Source organism: Echinops telfairi, unplaced genomic scaffold (assembly GCF_000313985.2).
Source record: "Echinops telfairi isolate 266 unplaced genomic scaffold, ASM31398v2 ScPeMD7_7424;HRSCAF=8462, whole genome shotgun sequence".
Taxonomy (NCBI): domain Eukaryota; kingdom Metazoa; phylum Chordata; class Mammalia; order Afrosoricida; family Tenrecidae; genus Echinops; species Echinops telfairi.
This window is the reverse complement of record NW_022111324.1, coordinates 21,408,953-21,426,624: the sequence shown is the minus strand read 5'-3', so window position 1 is coordinate 21,426,624 and position 17,672 is coordinate 21,408,953. Positions and strand designations below refer to the sequence as shown.

Here is a 17,672-nt window from a genome sequence, read left to right as displayed (position 1 = left end):
CTTTCCCTGCTTTTAAGATGTTTCAAAATCCTTACCATAGCTTTAAAAGCGCTATAGGATATAGGCTCGATCTAGCTCTCTAGAGTTAGCTCATGCCACCTGCTTCTTAACGCTCCCACCATGCTGACATTTCAGCTCAAACTCACGATTCTTGCCATTTCAAGGCCTCTGCACGCCAGGCTTGCTCTCCCTGAACTGCAGCTCAATAAACACGTACTCATCTTTAAGATCTGCACTCACGTCACTGCCTTGGAGAAGCTTGTCCTAACTGTTCTCATCAGACCCGTTTCCTTGGGTTTATGCATTCATTACAACTCCCGAGCCTTCTATTTGTCTCTCTTAATTTACTACACATCTGTGTACACCAAAGCATTCTTCTGCCACCAAACTGTAAATTCATGAAGGCAGGGCTTATGTCGGTTTCTTCCCATTTTAACAGTGGCCCTCAGTTACACGATCTCTGACCCAAGGTGTCCACGGAGGTGGACAGGGCACAGGATCTAATAACAGACAGGGTGGAAGAGTCTCTCCTGATGTGTTCTTCTTTCCTTCTAAGATATTTTCCAATTATCTTGGAAAATAATAATTCCAGCTTTAAAATACTGTAGAAACATGAGAACAATTTCATTCCTGCAAAGCAAAGATGCACGAAGAGCTGGCAGGTTAGCTCAAGCTATTCAGACTGCTAGTTATATGAATGATTGCTCGGCTGAGTCCAAAGGCGAGCAGCTCCTGAACCAGCAAGGGCAGGCTGTGGGATCTGCCATCACAGACTTTAGGTACACGACATTTCTTTCCGTTCAGACTCTTATCTACACTCTGAGTTTGAAATAAGCACAGCCCAGTTGTACACACTGACCAGGATATGATCTACTCGGTCTCTCTTCTTTCTTCCAAATTTCATCATTTTCTGCCAATCTGTTTTGTGGTTTGATTCCTTTTTAAGACTGAACAACTTGAGTACTTCAGTTGCTATGAAGTTCTATGAGAAATAAGGAATGAGTGAAACACAAAGTTCTCAATATTTATGTACTTAGAATGCAATACAAAGATTACAATGCTAGCAAATAATATTTATAATAAAAGATCATAAATTTCTTCCACTTAAGTTTCATTTAATATGAAAAGAAAAGCATTTCAAACGCTCAGACTCTATTCATTTAAAGAAATTTTGTTTTTATACAACACATAGGTCCCCACATACAAATGTAGAACCGTTGATTAATCTGCAAAGAAAGCCACTTTTCAGCCCACAAGTACGAGAATAAAACTTTGAGCTGACAATAACTACTGAAGAATCTGACAACCTGCAGTGACATTAGTGGGACCAACGTCATGTGAGAAAAGTTTAAAATTTTAGCTGGGGTATTTTTTTATTGAAATACCAAGATTGACATATAACAAAAAATATCACCAACACTTCAGTATGAGAAACAAGAGAATTTGATTGCTAACGAAATCTGAACTATCACCTTTAAAAAACTTTACTTACACACGCACACACACAGACACACACCAAAAAAAATCTTTACAAAATACTATTTCAATGTTAAAACTACTGGGCAGGTCTACTCTGTATTCTTGTGATCTTTGCACTTTGATGAATTCTAGTTTATATTGTCTCCTGCTTTATTTGAACTTAATTTGTTCTTCACTATTTTTAAATTAATTTGTTTGATTACTTTTCACGGTTGTTCTGTCAAAAGCATCAATGTTCTTATTGGGGGAAGGGATACTTTCCAAGCCACCTAGGAGATTCTCAGACTACTGAGGTGTCCCAAACTCCACTAATCCCTGCTGCACTAACATCTACTCCCATGGACACTCAACAATTTACTGACTGTGGTGGGCTGGAAGGAATGACACACAGAGCTTATTCTGAAACCTCCCCAGATAGTTCTGGTACTCTGTCTCTCAAAGTGACAATGAATTAATGATGCTTGTTTAATGATAATGAGTATAATTCATCTGTGAGAACCGTATATGTTTTTTCTACTTAATTGAAGATAGAGGTTAGTAAACGTCTCTTTAAAGGGCCAGGTAGTAAGTATTTTAGGCTTTGTGGACCACGTGGACTGTGATGCAACCACAGTAGTTATCTACCATTTGTTTTCTACAGTTTCATTCATCTGTGCTCAACCATGATCCGAAAGTGTTAAATGAGTCCAGAGCATGATGAAATCTTGTGCCCTTCATGGGACTTTTATTATGGTGTAATGTTATAATTAGTCTATTTTAAAAAATTACTGTTGTTAATCTCTAACTGAATCTAATTTATTAGTTAAACTTCATCACATATACAGGACAAAATGGTATATAAAAGTTCGCTGTTATTCAGATTTCAGACGTTCATGAGGGCTTTCGAAGGTATTTCTGAAACTGAAGAGAACTGGAAGCACTGGCTATGAAAAACCGCTGTCGCCTTCACTAAGGATGGTCCCTCGGCGTGAGGGAGGCCTTCAGGAGATAAAGGTGAGTAAACAAGGGGGACCTGTCTGACGGCGTTGATAGGCCCGTGCAAATGAACAGCCCGTCAAAAAAGGAGGTCTTCTCTAGCTGTGAGTTTACCTTGATTTCATCAAGATCATTTGGATTTTTCACTCGTCGGAAGTAATGAGAGTTAATTCTACATGGTTTCATCCAGACTGGCTGATTCAAGTTGGGATCCTCAGCAAATATTTCCTCAAAAATCTCTTTTGTTAGATCAAAAACGGCCTTGAGAGAGAAAAACAAAATGGTTAAGAATCCAAATAACAGACAATGGAGACAAGTTTAAAAATTAGAATTCTCCTCCTGTGTCAAATACCTGTTTGTAGACCCTCTTACTAGTGCTTTCTATATCTTGACCCTTGCTGACACAGCCAAGCAGCCTTGCAGGAATACTGACGCCACGCAGATCATGACCCAATTCTTTCCATTTCCAGAGTTCTTCTGCCGCATCATTTACCAGAATTTCTACTTCCGCTGTAGTATGTGGGACTGCCAGTAACGTGCCCCAGGGTTTTGGGGGGGGTCGTTTGGATTCTGCCATCACAGGCACAATAGCTTCTTCTACCTTCTTTTGGGGGGTTTTGTGAGAGGAACTCAAACCGAAGTCTTCATCAAACCAGTCTTGATCATCTGCTAACACGTTCAGGAACTCCCGGCTGATCTCAAGTTCAGCAAGTCTCTTAGCAAGCTCCTCCTGTCCACTGGCACCAAACACCGGGCTTTCCTATAGGGTGAAACCATTCAAATGGAATTTAGTGACTTCAGATCATTTAGATAAGCAAAACAAAAACGATGTGGTGCTTACCAGTAAATAATTTAAATAAAAATTATCTGGTGTCCCACAAGTCTATTTATATCTTTAACTGAATTCTGATCAACGTCTATCAGGTTTTTCTTTTCCTTTTGTGTATCATTATCACTCAGTTTTTGAGGGACTGTGTGGGTTATGGAAATGGGATGTCAAATTTCTCACCTCTGGTGATTATCTGGCTCAAGTTACTCAAAATCATTACTTTTGCTCAATGCTCCATAGGCATCCTAGATAAGTTGATGGTCTGAGTGTATGTCATAGTGGACATATTTCAGTTTTAGCAGGATCAACATCATAACTGGTAACATCTGCAGAGCATCCATGACTAATAGGCAGACATATCACTTTAGAGGCAAAAAAAGGGTTTCTTCAAGAATGGAGCTGTGAACAATTGGTAAAACTCCATGGGACAAATCTTTATAGTAAATCTACAAGGAGATCTAATCTGTGGCCAGTAATCAAGGCTGTCAACTCAGCAGTTTAAGGGGATGTTTCAGTTCCCATCAACCTGTCAGTGTTTGTGACACTCTAGTGACTACTCATGACATAACAGAGGGCAATTACACATCAGACAGAACAATAGCTACAGGGCACTTAACATTTGAAAACTAGTACAGCTATCTTTGCTTAATAAACATGCTAGAAATAAACAAGCAAAAACTATCAGAAGTCACAAAGTTAAAACGCCAGACAGAGGTACGGGAAATTGACTTTTTTTTTTTTTTCCCCCCTGAGAATACTTACGGGTCTGGGGCACAAATCTGGAGAAGAAATCTCTTCTTTCTCATCTTCCAAGTCAGGCCTTAAGTAATTTGGAACGCTTGGTGACTGCTCCTCAAGATTCTGGACCAGGTCTTGGGGAACCACTATCGCTTGGCCATCAAGAAGCTCCTGGTTGCTAAGGTGGATTTTCTCATCCCTCGCTCGTTTAATTTGCTGCAGTTGTCTGACTGTGTCCGTCACAAAAACGTTCAGCAAACTGTCTGTAAGTAAGCTGACTGTGTCGAGTGGTTGCTTTGATTTTTTGTCCTCACTCAGGGATGACCTCAGCTGGGATTCCAATTGTTTCTTTTCTCTCCTCAAAAGATCCAGCAGTGGAGTAGAAAGCTTTTGTGAAACCTCAGAATGTAGGTTCTCTTCACCTTCTATAAACTGCTGTTGCTTCTGCAATTCTTCTGAAAAGGTATTGTCTAAAGTATCCTCTTCAACAGCAATGGATCCCTTCTCCGTGGCATCAGAAATAAGGTCTTTGCTTTCCTTTGAGGAAAGCCGTGAATCCACTTCAGACTGCTGGTGAGCCTGGGCTTCAAGGGCCTCAGAAATCCCCTGTAGGTTTTCCGTTATTATTTTAAGGCTTTTGTCAACTGAGGCTTCTTTGTCATGCATGCGAGGCAGAGATTTCTCATAAAAATATTCAATTGTATCATCTTCTCTATCAGACTTGGAGCCCTCTGCATCTTTTGGTTTTTGATTACTGTATTGCTCATCTGAATAAGAGTCTTCATCTTCATTTAGGTCGATATAGTCATCATAGTTTTCTGGAATGTGAGATATTTTTTGGGGAGGTGCAAAAATACCATGCTTCTCTTTGCAGACAAAGTATACAATACCATCATATGTTCCATTGTTATTTCCTTCGGCTTTATCCAATTCCACTCCAGCCCAAAATCCTTGAGCAAAACTAGTCACACCTTTGAACCGAAGAGTTCCTGGTTGAAAATTGCCAATGAGCACCCTATCACCAATGTGGAAATCAAGCAACTCGTCCATGACAGTAACTGCAGCCAAGGAAAGGCACTCAGAAACCCCCTGTTCGTGTTCGACATCACTGCGCTCCTTACTTCTCATGAGCTCGGTGGGGGACTTGAGCTCCAACAGCCTCTCGGAGTGCACAGTGCTCTGAAGGGAAAGGCTCTTCTCACTCAGGCACTCACTAATCTCATCGTCACTGCCGGAGCTGGTAGCTCTACTTCCAGAGCTCCTCAGTGGCTGGGAATCTTTCCTGAGTGACAGCACAGATGGTAACTCAAAGTCATCTTTGTACAACTCTGGTGAACTGTCTTTCGGGAAAGATGCTGCTTCAGAATCTCCGGAGTAGGACAGCTCTCTGGGGATGGAGTGATGTTCTGACAGAGATGAGGCCCTTTCCTTGATACTTTGTTCAGGAAGGCTGTTTCCCAACTCTCGCTCCATCAACATTTCCTCTTTTTTATGAAGATTTTCTATAACTAATCTAACCAAATCTTTCTGAACATTTACAGGGTCTAAAGGAACATCTTTCTTTGAAAGAATTTCAGATGAATCTCCTTGTTGCAGGTCTAATTTCAAGAAGACATCAGCACCTTCAATCTCACTCTCCTCTAACGTTGCATATTCTGCCTCTTCTGGTATTACTGATTTTTTATTGGGTTTTTCATCAACCTTGGGTGCAGACACATCAAGAATTCTATTAGGGGCATTTAGCAGGTGTAATGAAGTTACATTTTCTAGAGAATCTCCAGATTCCGCCCTAACTTTCCTTGATCTAAGAACCGGAGATGAGGTCTGAAAACGCTCTTCTGCTTGATTATCCAATTCCGCCACTCTTTTTGCATACGATGATAAAGATCTTTCTGATGCGGATCTCTCAGAACCTGTAAGTCCAGCATCTGGAAGAAAAAGCAAAAATACCCCATCAAAATTACGTGATCATAATATTTTGATTTTTATAACACAAGTTTAAACAAAAGTTAAATCTTAGTAAGGAAGAACTCTGGTCAGGAAATATGATCTATCTTAGTTACCAAAAAAAAAAAATATTTGTTTTTTGTACCATTAATCTATTCTATTTTATGAAACTATTTTATTTTGTTGTACCAGAAGAGAATTTAAATGAGTTTGAAAATTTTAGGTTTGAAGTAATTTCTTAAGGGTGCTTGTCTTGGGTGATTATCTCCTGTTCACATCAAACCAGCATTATATAATGAACAGAACATACATTTTTCAAATAGGTCATCAATGGGAAAGGAAGAAATATATTTCTAAAAGAATAAATATTCCTGGGAACTTCAACTGTGCTTTCTCTCTAATGTAAAAAGGAAAATTTTCTGTAAATAGTCAAATTTGCAAAATAAGATGAAAGTATGAATGATTTGATGAGCTAACATACTATGAATTAAATGCTTTGAATTCCAATTTCTATTTTGCTATTAAGGTGCAAGCTTTTTCATGGTGCAATTTTGTTTTATTTCCAAATTGAATTACATTTTGTTCCCCATGGTTTTCTTTCTTTTTGCTTGTTTTTACCATGAAATTGGAACACTAAAGACTGATTCACATAACTTCTTGCTATAGATGTAGAAGAGGCATCTGAACAAATCCAAAACTGACACAGTATTGTATAGTCTAATCATTTCCACATTGACATACCAATCCCTAACCTACGCAGGTATAATCTAATCATTTCCACAGTAACATACCAATGTGTGTAGCAACAGACTCCAGAGAACCTCTTGAATGTTCTGACTCTGTCAGGGATTTCCAATTTTTGGTTGTTTCAGGTCTGAAACAGAAACATTAATGAATAGAAATAAATATATTACAAGTAGTATAATAACTGATATGAAAGAACAGTTGTCTATAGATGGCTCTTTTCTCCTCTTCTCCACATGAGGTGTCCCAACCTTTGCCTAGTTCATTAAACCTCATCACTCTCAGTGGAGGGTGTTGCGTCTGTTTTACTGAGAACACCAGAAGCCATAGGACATAGATGTTATTTTCAAGCTTTTTATCTACATATTTGTCTTTAACTTTAGCTGCCCCAACTCCCTGGTCTCAAACTTGTTTAAAACTGGTTGTTCACACCTCTTTTCGCTCTAGATTCCATCGCTTTCCACAGCCTCGTAGACTGAGCCGAGCTCCTACAAGTGTCCATTCTCTTTTCTAGACTCTCCGGTTCTTCAATCTAGGGACTCTCCCTGTATCTTACAAATTAGCCTCAAGTCACACAAACAAACATGTCCTCCCTTAATTCTTCGTTCCTCTGTCCATACTCTTATCTCCTCTTCTTTTTTTTTTTTAGTTAGAAAAATTATAATTAGCTTTATTGACTCATGGCTTTTCTGTGGAGTGCAAATAAAGGGTATATGCATGCTTGTTTTCTTTTCTTTGTTTTAAAAAAATTCAATTTATTGAGGTTCATACAATTCATCACAATACATAGATCAATTGTGTAAAGCACATCTATACATTTGTCGCCCTCATTATTCCCAAAATTCCTATCTCCTCTTCTTTATATTTAATAGAAAGAGCTACTAGGGCGTATCAACCAAAAAATGAAAAACAAATTTTCAAAGCTATATATTTAAATTTTTTTACGAAACCACCTTATCATCTTCAAAGTATTCTCCATTATGCTTAATACTTTTGTCAAATCTGATATTCCATTCTTGGAAACAGTTTTCAAGCTCATCTGTTTGGATGGGTGACAGCACCTCCCTCGTTTTTTTTCTTCACTTCTACGTCTTCAAGTCGTTTTTTCATGTCATGCTTTATTCTCGGAAACAAAAGGAAGTCACATGGAGCCAGGTCAAGTGAATAAGGTGCATGGGGCAAGAGAGATATCCAATTTTTGGGCAAAACTGGTGAAAACTAAGATGGCTGTGTGAGCAGGTACATTGTTGTGGTGGCAAAACCAGTCCTCCCATCTGCTACAAATCAGGTCTTTCTTGTCACAAACTGTTAGGCAATCTTTTCAGAACTTCTAAATAGAAAGCTTGATTAACAATCTGACCTGGTGGAACGAACTCCAAATTCACCATTCACTTCACATAAAACGAAAACAAAAAACAACAAATGAGCGTCTTGTTCTTTGACTTCATTTGAGGAGCTTTTTGGCGAGGGGACATTGGCGCTTTTCACTGGCTTCACTGATGTTTGCTTTTGGGGTGGTAAGAATGGCGCCCTGTCTGTCACCAGCAATGACTTTGGGGAAACAGTCTGGGTTGCCTTGGAGCTGTGCTTTCCAAGCTCGTCATGGTTCCCCGGGACGCGCCTTTTGCTGGTTAGTCGCTACTCAAGGCACAAGTTTCCCAGCGACCCTTCTCATTCCCAAAGCTTTCATTCAAAGTCACCGAACCGAGCTCCAAGATCGTCCGGATAGCTTCCCCATCTTTTCAATGGTCCGTCATCAGTCTTCGAGCACGCGCACAGATTGTGTCGACACTTTTGTCCATTTGAGAAGCTGACAGACATCCAGAATGAAGTGTGTCATCAATCAACATTTTACCTTTTTTGAAACGAAAAAACCACTTGTACACTTGAGTTTTTCCCACAGCGCTGTCCGTGTAAGCTGTGCTCAACATCACAACAGTCTGTGGCAGTTTTCCTGAGCAGGAAACAAAATTTCACAGCCACACGCTCTTCTCTTAAATCACCCATCACAAAAAACAAGGTTCAAGTGAAACTGCTTTTATGAAAAAATTCACTGTGACCAGAGAGAACCTTCCTGGGCAATGCCACTTGGTGCACTAACTCAGAGTGAGTTGCTCCATGCTTGCCTAGTGGGAAAAACGTGTACTACAAAAGCTCTGCCCAGCAGTGCTTTTGCCCGGTGTTTTGGGGGTACCCCCTCATACATGCTCAATGTTTGTTTTCTGTCTCCTCGTCACTTGCTAAGCTATAATGTTTAGCTTCCCGTCTACCTTCTTGGAGTCCTGATGGAGTTGCTGGTTACACTTTGGCTGCACTATGAGCAAAGGCTTTCCATCTCAATAAAGATTCAGTCTCAGGATCCCACAGGGGCAGTTCTACTCTATCTTTTAGGGTTGCTGATTCAGAATCCACTTGATGGTAGTGAGTTTTACTACTTTCATACAATGCCCTTTAAATGTTTCTATTTCTTCATCCGTAGCGTCTGGCTCCCTCCCTTTTATTCTTTCTGAATGCATGTGTTGCTTTATTAAGGCGTAACAACCATTTATATGCTAAAAGACCGTATCTCAAAGGCTATCAGATTTCCTTTCTAACTTCACAGATGAATCACCAAAAACTCTACTGCTGTTTGACTTCAATTCATAGTGATTCTATAGTACAGAGTAGAACTGCTCAATAGGGCTTTGGAGACTGCAACTCTTTATGAGAGCAGACAGACTCATCTTTCTCCTGCAGAGGCGCTGGTGGGTTTCAACTGCCAACCTTGACAGCCCAAAGTTTAACCCACTAAGTGACCAAGACTCCTTAGATGAAATAGTCACTTAAATCACAGCACAACAACACAAAACTTACTGTCCAGTTGATTCTGGCTCACAGCAACCCTATAGGATAGAGTAGAATTGTTCTTGTGGGTTTCTGAGACTGTAAATCTTTAAAGGGAGTAGAAAGCCTCACCTTTCTCCTGGGGAGAAGCTGGTGGTTTTAAACTACTGACCTTGCAGTTAGCAGCCTAATATGTAACCCATTATGCCACACAGGCACCTCAAAAATAACTTTTTAAAAACCATTAATTATAAGCTTTCCACAAAACTCCCTGCTTTCCCTTAGTTTAATAAAACCAACTACCTAACCAAAACTACCAAAGACAGAAACTTGGGAGTTGTGGTTGTTACATAATCTATTGTCAATTTGAGACTATTAAGAGTGAAGGGGTGGAGTTTAGCCTGTCAATCAGGCTGCAGCTTGATGACTTCATTTGGAGCAGCTACAGAAATAAATACTATATATACTTGAGTATAAGCTGACCTGAATATTCTCTGAGCACCTAATTGTACCACAAAAACTGCATTAAAAATGTGCTTGAAAAAACTAGGCATATACTCAAATATATACGGTAGTTTGCTGGAGGCAGGACACTCGCTCACTCCCTGTGAGACATTCAAGTGGAACTACACTAGAGGCCTGGAGTTGGAGGAGCCACGTGGAGACCGCTGCCAGCGTTGAGATGTTTCCACTGTCACTGGATCCACAAGACTTTCCACCCACTGGCCTGTGATCTTCCTGAATTCAGCGTCATTGCAATGTGTGAGTCTGAAGAGGAGCTTACAGACTGGTATCGGACAAATGGGATAATATCAGACTTAAGGACTTGATCTGGACTGAGCTGGAATGCTTTCTTAATATACAATTATTCTCTTATATAAAGCTTGTGGTAGGTTACATAATCTGGTGTCAATTCGAGGCTTAAGAGTGTAGGGGTGGAGTCTAGCCTGTCAATCAGGATATAGCCCATAAGATCTCTGTGTGAGCATGGCCTTCTCCTGAGGATTTTGGGAACTCCTATATTTCCTCCTTGGAGGTGGGACACACACTCTCTCTCTGCTCACTCCCTATGAGACATGCCTGTGGAGAAGACATGGAGAGAGGCTGGTGGAATCAGACCTCTGTAGCTGGAGAAGCCACATGGAGACCCCTGCCAGCGCTGGGATGTTTACAACGCCACTGGATCCATAAGACTTCCCACCCAGTGGCCTGTGATCTTCCTGCATTTGGTGTCATTGCATATGTGTTTTGTGAGTCTGAAGAGGACTATATAGGTTGGTATCATATGGGCTAATATTGGACTTATGGACTTGATCTGGGCTGGGATGTTTTCTCAATATTCGACTGCTCTTGTATATAAAGCTCTTTCTTATACACAAATGAGCATCTCAGGGTTTGTTCCTCTAGGCAACCCAGACTAACACAGCAGTGGGTTTCTGTTTGGTCCCCCCAACAAAACTCTATTCTATCTCCTAAACAGTCTAAAAATTGACCTCCTATTCTGTATCTTATTACAGCTGCTTATTCTTGAGACCTGGCTTTATGTTGGATCCTCCCTATGTCGATGCTTATTCCTTTGTCTTCTCTTTATATTTTGGTCAGCAAGATTGCTACACATCAATGTGATTATGTCACGCTCTGGTTAAATTTCTTCAGTAGCTTGGTTAAGAAAATGATTAAGAAATTCAGTAGCATACTATATAGAAATTAAAATCATAGTTTCTAATATAGTAAAAAATATACATCTAACAAAAATACATGTAAAATAAACATAACAAATTCTGGAAGTAAACATACCTAATTGCTGAAATTCTCTAATTTTAGTATGCTTGGGTATAAGATGATTTTTCCTTTTGACTGTTTTCCTAGGTATTCTGATGACACCAGTGGCAATGGTAATACAGCTAATACACAGTGCTCCCTGCGTGCTAGCTTCCGCTCTAAGTGCTTTACAAATAGTAAGCCTATCAGCCCTCATAGCAATTTTATGTGTCGGGTATTATTATTTTTCTTCCTGTTTCATAGGGTTACAAGTACCTATTAAAAACAAAATCCTGAGAAGTTAAATAATTTGCAAGTTTATATAGTTAATTGGTACTGGCGCAAAGATTCAAACACCTGGAACACTACATGAACTGTAATGAGTTGTATCTTCTTGCAACAAACAAAAACATCCCAAAATATTAAACTTAAGAAACAAAACAAAAAACAAAACCCTTTCAAAGGTTCAACATCTTCTGCAAAGTAAAAAACAAACAACTTAGAATGGAGTAGATGTCTTTCACAATTTGGTTTATATTTTTCTAGTCTCTTCTCCTTAACTCCAGCAATTTCCAATCATGGTCCACTTGTATGATGTGTATTTCAGTTGCAGACACTGACAAATGCTCTTCTCTCTGAAATGACCCCTATTTCTCAGCTCCATCTCCCTGTTGAACCTCTGCTCATTGTTCAAAATTTAATGTAAACATTACAACTTGACGTTTTATACATTATATCTTATTTGAATGTTGCTGCTTAGTATTTTCTGTATTTATTTATTTTTGCTATGTTGCCAGGATAAAGCCATAATTTATGGAAACATCTGTCACCCAATTTGGGGCATAAATATTACTTCCAATGTGATTACTTCCATAATACCAAGGATGCAATGACAAACAAACATATTCATGTGGACAAAGATTATTTTTACCCCATATTTTCTCAACTTGAATTCTAGAAATAGGATTACTGAGTGAAAGACTATATATTTGTGTTTTAAAGAAATTTCTGAAACATTGCCAAATTGCTTTTCAAAGGTTATGCCAACTTATAATGCCACTACTTTTGATACATAAGAGTACCATCTTCACTGTGCCTACCAGATTTCAGGATTACAAATATACTTTTTAAATTATACCTATAGTATCACAAATTTGAGTTATGATTAGATTATATCAGATATAACACTTTTACTTGAGTGAAGCTTGTGATATAATTTTCCCACGGGGGAGGAAAAATCGGTCAATCAATATTTTTACTCATATAATTTCAGTTACATAAAATATAACTTTGCCTTAAGAATCTTTCGTCATTCTTTTCTCAAACAAGGCAGACTATAGGTAAGTTAGCATGAATTTCTACCTGTGCAGTGGAAGGGGCTTGATCCTGGGTTTTTCAGAAGCTGAGGAGAGTGTTTTAATTTGAGGCTTGGCTGTTGGTGATGTTTCCAAATCTCGGCTAAGCTCGGCTTCGGTTTTCTTAATGTATTCATCATATGACTAAGTTTAGAAAAATTAGAGCCGTCACTAAACAAATCTTAAAAGTTGTTATAAATTATAAATTGGTATATTTTATGATAAAGTAGTCAAACAGTATAAATGATGCAATAGAAAAAGCCCTCTTCGGGGTCCCCCAATCTCATTCCCAGAACTCTATTAACAGTGACTTGTATGCTTGTCTTAAAATAATCTATGTACAAGCAATACAGATAACAGCAATCTTTATATTCAATTAGGAAACAAAGTCTCTCTACGGAAGTTTCATACTTACAAAACAATAATTCATATCCGGACACATTAATGTACTTCGTTAATGATTATAAAATTATCTCCAAACTGTATCCTAATATTTCCATGGCAATTTCACGGTTAGCCTTTCTGTTCTGAGTGTTTCAATGGCAAAAATATTTTTAAGAGAAAAGTCTCTAAGAGCACAAATCTTGAAGAGAGAGAAGTGGGGGCAGGCTGTACTATGACAGTTCAGAAATGAACAATGTTTTCTGAAAATAAGGCTTCACTAATTTAATTACATATTGTATGACATCTCAGGAAGCCCATCTGATATCTCTCTCTTTACTGAGTTACACACTTCTTCCTCGAAAACTTTCACTTTGTAAAGTGGTTTCCAGGCTCCACACCATCTATGCAACTTTCATCTGAATTCTCAATGCTATGAGAAAGTAGCCCTTGATATTAAACATACATTACAGATAGACGGTCTGGCAAGCTAGGTATACATGAGAAATCTCTCCGGTGTGAGAGTTATGTGAGTGCGGTCCATTAATTAGATTTGCAATGAAATAAACCCGTGTTTTCCTCACATGCACTGTTCTATATTGTGTATGCGTTTCCACTTTGTATGGTCCAGTAAGAGCTGTGTGAGTTGGAACTTGACAGCACAGCCTTGTCTTTCTGGATCTCCAAAGTTCTCTGATTTTAACAGAGTGGTCTTAGCACTTTCCTGTCACTTATCACTTATTTTAGTGGAAATATGTGCCTTTTCCTTTTCTGACAGGCTTCAGCCTTGCACAGGCTCGGGTTTGCAGGTCTTACTGTGCGACTTAAAGATCCAAACACAGAAGTCACCGTCCTTTACTTAAGCCATTTAATAAAATGTGGACTAAGACGGAGCCTTAAAACATCCTTCCCTCTAAAGGTCCTTTCTTACTGTATTTCCATGTTGGAGCAAATCTACTCAACAGCACAGTACTTTTATAGCAGTGCTTCATCCATTGTCCTCCTCTGAGACTCAGAAGCTTTCCATGCTCGTCATTGCCTGCTTTTCAACCCTAGGCTCTTGCCTGGACCAATTAAATAGGAAGCTCTCAGAGTGAGCACATGGCTCTGTATTTTTCAAAAAAGTTCCCCAGTTAATTCTAAACATGTAGTCAGGGTAAAGACTACCATTCCAAACTCATTTGTTTGACTTCTAAAGTTCTGAATATGCTCTTTCTTTTGAAATGTAATTTTCTACTACTTCCCAACATGGGCTCCCAGTATTACCATTGTATCTTTCATGCTTCTAAACATTTACACCACCTGCCAAACGTGTTGCCATCTGTTTACTGTGGATCTGTATAAACACTGGTTTTCTCGAGCACGGCTAGGCTCATTTTTCTGTGTGTAGAATGGTAAAGCCAGAGGATAGAGAACTATAGCTAGATAGAAATTTTATCTCTATCACATATTAGTCGTGTGGCCCTGGGTAAGTCATTGTCATTGAAACACAAATAACCTCATCTGTAAAACAGGGAGGATAAGAGCTACATCTTCTTCCTATGAAGACTAAATGAAAAATATGTGCACAGTAATTAACAGAATTTCTGACACAAAAATAGCCATGTGACTATTTGATGATCTAATTCATACATGTAGGAGGAACAGATGTGTTTGGTATTACCCAACCAGGACCCACGGGTAGAAATTAAAAGGGCAGCAATTTTGGCTAAACATAGCAAAGCACTTCTTAAGAATTAGAGACCCAGAGTACAACAATGCAACCAATTCTTCAGAAGTTCTATAATGTCCTCTGACTGGCAATGCTCAGGTAAGAGTGCAATGATCCCCTCTTACAATGCTGTGGCAGAGATCTTTGCAACGAGTGGGAGGCTCAATCTGGTTCTATAAAGAATGTGATGAGTTAGGAACACTACAAAACCAAACTCGTGCCATTGAGTTAGTTCTGACTCGTGGCGACTCTAAAGCACAAGAACTACCCCTAGGGGGTTTGGGGTAGTAGATCTTCACAGGAACGGAAAAGCCTAAGCTTTCTCCTGCAGAGCAGCTGGTGGGCTCAAACTGCTGACCTCTGTGGTCAAAAGCCCAATGTATCACCCAGTACACCCCCAGAGGTCCTTTAGGGGTACGATGCTGGAATAATCCTCCTATGTGTAATAGGGAAGCAGCCAGGTGCAGACACCTCAGAGCCAGTAGGAATGGAAAGAGACACAAGCATGAAGCTTTATAAAAGAAGAATCAAGAGGTATGGTGACTGAAGGGATAAGAGAAAACAGAATGAGGAAGCTATTAAAATCTGGTTTCCAGCCTGGAAGAAAAGTCATGCTAGTCCCACGTATGAGCCATGCAATAGTACAAAGAGTGGACTGATACGTTTTGTGGCATGAAACAGCACTCTGCTTTAAAAAGTAAAAAGGCAGTAACAATACCAATAGCTAGAATCATTTACCTAATGGTTCTTTGCTTAAGAAAGCATAAATATCAATCTTTTTTTCCTATAGCGCTAGTCTTTATTATTCCCAACAGCCAAAACACAACACCCTTCGTTTTAATATTTTATTTAATATTTATATCTTAATATACTTTAATGTTAAATGTTTAACTTAATGCTTTGATTGGGATAGTTCTTTTTTGTGATAACCACATTTATTTTTATCAAGTTAGGATAAAATGTGATGCCAAACTAATACTGAAAATTTCCAACCCACCACCTTATTTGGGGCTGCACACACACAAGTCCCAGTATTCAACACCTTTCTTCCCATGTCTAACCTCTAGCTGTTTGAGCAGACTGGCTTCTTGGGCTTTCAGCCTTTCCTTTTGCCTTTTCTTCTGTTCCTTCTTCAACTGGTCCACCACTGACTTTCTTTTCCGTAGCTCATCCTTCAGAGCTCTGATCCTGCCTTCAATGTCACTCTGGTCAGATGTAGTTTCTGAAAGAGATTAAAAAAAAATTTAATTGTAAGATTTAGCGAACTTACTGGCTCCTGATGAAAAGTATTAATGCAACAGCCTTAACAAAAGATCAAACTAACAAGTGACATTAGGAAATCTGAGCTACTGCAAGAATAAAACACACTAAGTGGTTTGTTTCCTTCCTTTTCCTATATACTTTGTACATTGCTTTTCACGTTCTAATTGTAGTATTTGAAATTGTAAAGAAATCTCAAGGCATTCTGCCTTGCTAAGATAAACAACTAGAAGCTGAGAATGTCGTAGGTTAGTGAAGTCTAGTGAAGTCTAGGCATTGTCAGAAATTATCTTCTGGTGGTAAGACAGTCACATTAAACTAACACTCCCCTAAGTTACATGTTAAAATCATAGTGAAGCACACATTATTTTAAGCTGAATGTGAATCACTGCAGAATGTCTCCAAACCACATAAAAGGAGAGTGTAAGGAAAAAATGACTCTTCTGTCATCTGCTTTTAAAGTTCTCAGGTTATTCAAAAGAACTGAAATACTGCCTAATGAAAACTACTTTCCTTTCAATAGTGAACACGTTCACGTTGTAGACATCCAGTCAGAGAAAAATTACAAAACTACACTTCATTATAACTGTTATACACCTGCTTTAAAAATAAACAAGCATCATTGAAAGAGTATAAAAATAGTATACAAATGACTGCTCTTCATATCTCCTCCCCATGACCACAAACTCATGTTATTTCCACAAACTAACATTGAATAAGACATTTAACATTATAATAGTAAGACTTAACATAAACTCTGAAGACTCAGAAGTATACTGTACATTACATAGAGGCTTTAAAAGGTTTGTGGAAAAATGAAATGGAAAGATACTGGAATTTTTCCTTGAACTTTTTAAAGTCCTTTGTATGTCAGAAACAACCAAGTTTTTATCAGGTACTTTGGATTACATTACCTAAGAACCTATCATGGAATTTATTTAAATGTGAAAAGATCATAGTCTTTTCTTGTAGTGTGATCCCAAGATCAGTATTAGAAATAATGAAATCCACGTTCCTGACATTTCCTGTCACAGATTTCAGCATAGTTCTAGCCAACGTACAAGACAAATTCAAATGCAGTACAGAGGAGACAAGTTCTTATGATTACTCTTACCTGACTGCGTCATAGATAATGACTCATCTGACCAACTGTAACAGTGCTGATGGGACTTGACCGGCAGACGGTGTTGTCCTCCGGTCCTATGACTCCCTTTGCCAGACTCCTGCTTTGATCCAGGTGTACAGCTTTTGGGAGGTGACTGTTCAAGCAGAAAATCAAATGGGAATGGTTTTTGTGAGGCAGTTGTAAAATTCTATTTAAAATTAAGCATACTAGCATTAAAGGTAGTATTTATAAAGAATGTCTAATAACCTATGACTTAAAAGGAATCCTGAAAGCCAGTCAGGGTGTTGCATAGCACCAACGAAACACACAACTTTCCTCTAGTTCTTAAATGCTCCCCACCCTTATCCCCACTATCATGACCCCAGTTCTACCTTACAAATCTGGCTAGACTAGAGCATGTACACTGGTATGGCTAAGAGCTATCGACACCCGGAATCCAGGACAGATAAACCCCTCAGGAATAATAATGGAAGTAGAGCTACCATGAGGGTAGGTAAAGGTTGGGGGAGAAAGTGGGAATCGATCGCAATGATTAACATGTAA

The 17,672-nt window shown here is 38.9% G+C and overlaps 1 protein-coding gene across 2 annotated transcripts in view; it reads right to left on the bottom strand.

Moving 5' to 3' along the window:
• The window catches only part of CEP350 (centrosomal protein 350), a 130,778-nt gene that overhangs the window by 10,697 nt on the left and 102,409 nt on the right, over positions 1-17,672 (bottom strand). For both annotated transcript variants that reach the window (XM_045298317.1, XM_045298318.1), the window contains 8 exons: positions 17,118-17,262; positions 15,805-15,965; positions 12,659-12,795; positions 6,760-6,842; positions 4,046-5,949; positions 2,807-3,214; positions 2,569-2,715; positions 860-982 (listed from right to left, as the gene is read on the bottom strand). In XM_045298317.1, coding sequence (XP_045154252.1) covers positions 860-982; positions 2,569-2,715; positions 2,807-3,214; positions 4,046-5,949; positions 6,760-6,842; positions 12,659-12,795; positions 15,805-15,965; positions 17,118-17,262 — 3,108 coding nt within the window. The remainder of the gene's footprint in view (positions 1-859; positions 983-2,568; positions 2,716-2,806; positions 3,215-4,045; positions 5,950-6,759; positions 6,843-12,658; positions 12,796-15,804; positions 15,966-17,117; positions 17,263-17,672) is intronic.